Source organism: Glossina fuscipes, unplaced genomic scaffold, assembly GCF_014805625.2.
Source record: "Glossina fuscipes isolate IAEA_lab_2018 unplaced genomic scaffold, Yale_Gfus_2 1, whole genome shotgun sequence".
In the NCBI taxonomy this organism is placed as follows: domain Eukaryota; kingdom Metazoa; phylum Arthropoda; class Insecta; order Diptera; family Glossinidae; genus Glossina; species Glossina fuscipes.
In genome coordinates this window covers 23,901,516-23,906,758 of record NW_023998415.1, presented here as the reverse complement: position 1 = coordinate 23,906,758, position 5,243 = coordinate 23,901,516, and the positions used below count along the sequence as shown (strand labels likewise).

At 31.5% G+C, this 5,243-nt stretch overlaps 1 protein-coding gene across 4 annotated transcripts in view; it reads right to left on the bottom strand.

Annotated features, from left to right (window-relative positions):
* Positions 1–3: 3 nt before the first annotated feature.
* The window catches only part of LOC119632694 (nucleosome-remodeling factor subunit NURF301), a 30,173-nt gene continuing 24,933 nt past the window's right edge, over positions 4–5,243 (bottom strand). Inside the window, exons 10-15 of one of the 4 annotated variants that reach the window (XM_038025730.1) lie at positions 3,654–3,885; positions 3,342–3,535; positions 2,679–2,854; positions 2,464–2,607; positions 1,000–1,536; positions 4–90 (exon numbers count right to left, since the gene is read on the bottom strand). In XM_038025730.1, the coding sequence (XP_037881658.1) occupies positions 1,047–1,536; positions 2,464–2,607; positions 2,679–2,854; positions 3,342–3,535; positions 3,654–3,885 (1,236 nt within the window). In that variant the 3' untranslated portion in view covers positions 4–90; positions 1,000–1,046. Of the gene's footprint in view, positions 1,537–2,463; positions 2,608–2,678; positions 2,855–3,341; positions 3,536–3,653; positions 4,121–5,243 lie in introns of those variants that run through there. The other 3 variants (XM_038025731.1, XM_038025733.1, XM_038025732.1) reach the window with 3 other exon arrangements.

Here is a 5,243-nt window from a genome sequence, read left to right as displayed (position 1 = left end):
AGTTATCGAAAACTTTCGTCATGTCACCAATGAATTCAGACAATTTCAAATAAATATTTTTGTTGACTTTTTCTTCTATTTGTTTTAAATCTGTAACGAATTACAATAACATAAAGAATTCCATGTAAATATCAATTTGAAATTATTTGACTTTGAAATTTTAATTCATCCTTAAAGCCGGTCTCAAAAAAACTGAATTTTCAATCGAACATCTTCGAATTCGAATTAATAAGTAGTTTCAAAAATTTTCACGGTCGCGATTAGATCACACAGGCGTGAAATCTTTTGCTACCTAATAGACATATTGCAGTTTTTTGTGCACGTAGACGTATTGTGATTATAATAGAGATAGATCTTTTTCTTTTTAATTTGAATTCGAATTTTGAAATGTTATATCTAAATCGGGCATGGGCATCAGCCGGCCAGTGGCACGCATCCGGCCTCCGATTTCGGCGAGTTCGGCCCGTTTCAAATAATTCAATTTGCTCGCATATAGCATTGCTGTAAGTGGACTGTATCTCCCCCTTCATTACCTGGGCCAACTGTACCAAATATGAAACGTATTTCGAATTTTTTTTTTCTTCTTTTATTGTTCTTGCCCATTGGACTATAAAAATGAGCGATTGAGAAGGAAGAAGAATATAGTTGGACCTTGTTCTGTTGATAAAAAAAGTTCATCCCCATCTTATAAATTATGTTCACGTGTTTGCAGACATAAAACAAACCTGCACGGTAATACACGCGACGTAACCGTCTTGAATAAAGCTTATTCGTATCATACCGTCTTTTACCACGAATCGATGTCAGAGTCAATTGTGCGGATTTTTTTCGAAAAGTTGTACAATTCGCGACAACGCTATTTTGCTTATGCGAAATGTACATAAACAATTCGATTTTCGAGGCGAATTGTCATTTATGGCGAAAATAGTCGGATAGTTTTAAAATATTGATATATTAATTAATGTATTCACTACATTTTTTAAGCGTTTTTATACTAACCCATTGGTTCTTTTATGACATTATAATAATCAGGTGCTTCCTTGGGATCAACGGGCTCCATAAAGGGCCAAGCGCTTTTGTGTGACTATGAAAATAGATGAAAATAGAAATTTATCATTCTCCGTAAAATTGTATATTATGTAATGCTGATGAAATATGGAGAAACTCCTTACCTGGATTTGTTTAATAAGCTTCCGTAATTCAATCATTTCTTTTTCAGTTAAATATTTCATGTTTGCCATATTCACAGAGTTATTTTTTTGACAAGCAGGACATACATACTCATCAATGAATTCCGCTTCGCTCTGTACAATACCCACGCATCGTCCATGAAACCAGTCTTGGCACTTATCACAACATATATAGAATTGAGACTCGTCGTAGGGTTGTCGGCATAAGCAATACAACTCCTGTGTCTCTCTTGCTCGTTTACAATCATCACAGATAAATTCAGATAGTTTTTTCGATGTTTCCTCTGAAATATTTACACAATCGCCATGGAACCAGTTGCTGCATATATCGCAACCAACGTAAAATCTGAGATAATACGATTTAATCAAAAATAAATGAATAATAATTTCAATGCAATGATCGAAGAACTTTTTTTCTTATTTTCATTCACATAATTTCAGTTTTGCAATACGCCGCTCCCTACTAGAAACCTATAAACTATTCTTATTAGAAATAAACCAATATAATGGAACTATTACTGTGCGAGAAGCCTTAGAGCCAAAGGAAAGTTTTTTTTTTTTTTTTTAAATCTAATAAACTAACTAGTGCTGGTATCGATTGACCCAATGGCTTCTCTAATTACGAAAACAATAACTTTTCGTTCAGAAAGCGTTGTGTTAGGCACGTGTTAAAGCGATCACCTTTTACCTGATCTGGCAAAAAAAAAAGAAAAATTAAATAACTAGTGTCCACTCTGAAGGCGGCGAAGGCCTCTCTCAAGATGTTTTAAAAGTAATGGTTAAGGAATCGCAACATTTTCATAAATAAATAAATTTTGCAAAAATTTAAAAAAATAAATAAAATGATGCGTACGATTTTCTTTTTAATATTCTGTCATATTTTTTTTAATTATTGTAAGATCACCCATAGAGTGTATACGTGAAACTTTTTATCGTTGAATTTGCGTGCAAACGCTGCCAAACTTAAAGTGGATATCTGCGGGCCAGGATAGTGTAAACAACTCACTTGAAACAGATACACAGACGGATAGACATGGCGGCTGCGCCAATTCAGAATTTCATGCTGATCAAGATTGTCTCTCTAAAGCTTCCTTGTTGATGTTGCAAGCATTTTAAGAAAACGAACAACGCATTTCCATTCTTCGGTGATGGGTGTAAAAATAATGTTAGCTAGATAACGCTATGACACATTTGCTCGCGGATATATATACGTTTTTAATAATAATAATAATAATAATAATAATAATAATAATAATAATGACAATGTACATACTTAGTATCGTCATATGGAGTACGGCATATACAATAAAGTTTTTCCTTCTTTTTGCCTAGTTTTCTGGGCTTTATTTGTTGATTTCTTAGGCAATAATCAGTTGTGTCACTCAAGTTGGATTTGTTATTCATCTGTTTATAATGTCTGCAAAGATATATTATATAATATATATATGTATTTGTATGTATATAATAGGAGTCCTTTAAAAAACTAACTTTTTAGTATCTGAAGAAGCAGAAGACTGCCAATAATCACTATCATGTTTTCCTTTATTTGTGGAAGACTTCTTTACCATTTCGCCTTCTATTTCAAATTGCAAACTATGCTCCAGTAATGAACGCTTCTTCAGTATATTATTTTTCAAAGCATTCTTGTGGTGTTCCAGAGTTTGCTAAAAATTAATGAACAAATAAAGTAATAATTAAAAATATATTTATATATCTATGCCCCTTTACTACCTCCCACCGCTATAAGGTGACAAATTATTTTGAAAAATGTGGAGCCATAAGCTGGTGGTCTACAAGGCCACTTTCAAAAAGGACTTTTCAAACTGGCCCAAAGAAATATTATTTACGAGTACATACATCAGTTATAGATCAATAATAGTTCGCTATTATGCAAATCGTTTTAGAAGTTTTAGAAGGCACCCACACACAATTGTTTGCATTGGCTTTCCAACCAATATATATGCGCCCCACAAGTGTATTAATCAAATTTCAATTTTCTATCTAATTGTAATGACAGACAAATGGACAGGGGTCCGTGTACCTCGAGTGACTCTGAATTTTGTTTGTCTCTTCCACACACACACCCCGCATAACCTTTAATCCGAGTGGTGGGTAGGCGCAATGATCCGATTTACATTTTTATTTTCTTACTTGCAACATATTGTTATCGGCTCCTGAGTTTTGTACAATAAATTTATAATCCTGAGAGTTTGATTTCTTTTTAATAATGTTTACGCCATCAGCATTAACCATTGTTCCAGTTTGTGCAGAACGTACACGTGATATAGTATTACTGTCACTTGTAGATTCTGTTGAGAAAATTTCATCACGAGATCCATTCAAATCTGTGAAGAATTTCAAGGAAAAGAAAAAAAAAAAAAAAGAGAGAGAGAGAGAGAGAGAGAGAGAGGAAAACCCAAAAATTCATCAAATATATTAAACGAAAACATATTTAGATTTTACTTTGCTCGAATTCGGTGGAGGACAACATGTTTGGTGAGCATACGTTCGTTATTTGCGTTTTGGTAATTGTTGGTGAGAAATTGTTGGAAGGAGAGTTTATATTAAGATGATTTTCATGTGCTTCGCTAATATTCGAGAAAGTGTTTTGTGCTGCTGCGGCTGCTGCTGCTGATGTTGTTATTGGTGTTATATTACATTTCTCTGCCGTTGCCGAATTTATTACATATGAACTCTGAAATGTATGGTATTAAGAAAAAAACAAACAAAAAAAAAAAAAAAAAGAACATATAGAACAATTAATTATTGAAAAAATTTGTTATGTTTTAATGTTTTTTTTTTTTTTTTCTTTTTTACATACGTAAATAACGAGGTATGGAAAGAATGTTCATTCAATAATGTCGATTGGAGGCTTAACCTACCTACCTTCATATATGGAAGGATCAGTTGTAGAACTTATTCCAGGAAACCTTTAAAAAAGTTTTCGAAGAGATTAACAATTATTCAGAAAACATTTTCATTCGATTGGTATTTGAGATTTTTTTTTTTTATTTTGGTTTTTTTTTTTTTTTTTTTTATGAATCAATTTAAAAATACTATGTCAAAAAGTTGAAAATTAAATCAAATTAAATTTTTTTTTTTTATTATTTTTTTTTTTTTTTTTAAATTTATCGATTAGATGAGATGATTAAGACATGAACAAGCCTTTGTGTTTTCAATTTATTTATTTAGTGCTTTTAAGTGTTTTGATTTATTTCAATAATCAGGGTTAATCTCTTCAAAAAGTGTTTAAAGATTTCTTGAGTGTATATTTTTATTTTTTATTTATTTCTTTTATTTATTTTTTTTTTTTTTTTCAATTTTAATATTAAAACAGAACAGAATAAAAATATCATATTCGATAGATTCGCATTCCAATTCACAAAATATTGGCAAGATATTTTTGTTAACACAAAGGCCAATTGCAAATAATCATCCAACTAATTCGTAGTTCGTTATTATATGGCCCTATAGCAAAAAAAATTATACAAAGTAAGCAAAAACACACAATTCTCAGTTTGTCAAGAGGAGGAGATGATACTTTTGAGACATCTTTCAAGACGGCCGGACGAAAATGAGTTTGACACGTCAAGGTCATCATGCGAATATCCAATTAAATCGTGCTCCCAAAACTTGATAAAACTTCATAATACGAGAGAGAGTGTGTTGTTCTCGTTCTCTCGAAAAGAATCAACTTGAAAATATATATATATATATATATAAAAAGTAATAAAATGTATCGCGACTTGGTTTCTCAAAATCAAATTTTTCCATTTACCATATATAATAATATATATGCACATATATACATATTTTTATATAATATTCATTTCTTGTCTTTTCTTTGAGATAATATTTCATGAAAGTTCATTATTAAGTGGAAACGTATCCAAGAGAAGTAGCAGTTTGCCCGACTAACTAAACTATGTGCAAGATTTTTTTTTTTTTAAAGTGTCCAATAAAGGTATCCACGATTTAGCCTAAGTAGTTTCATTTAATAAGTAATGGCTTAAGTGGGGGTGGATGTGTGTCTGTGTATGTGTGTTTTGGGGG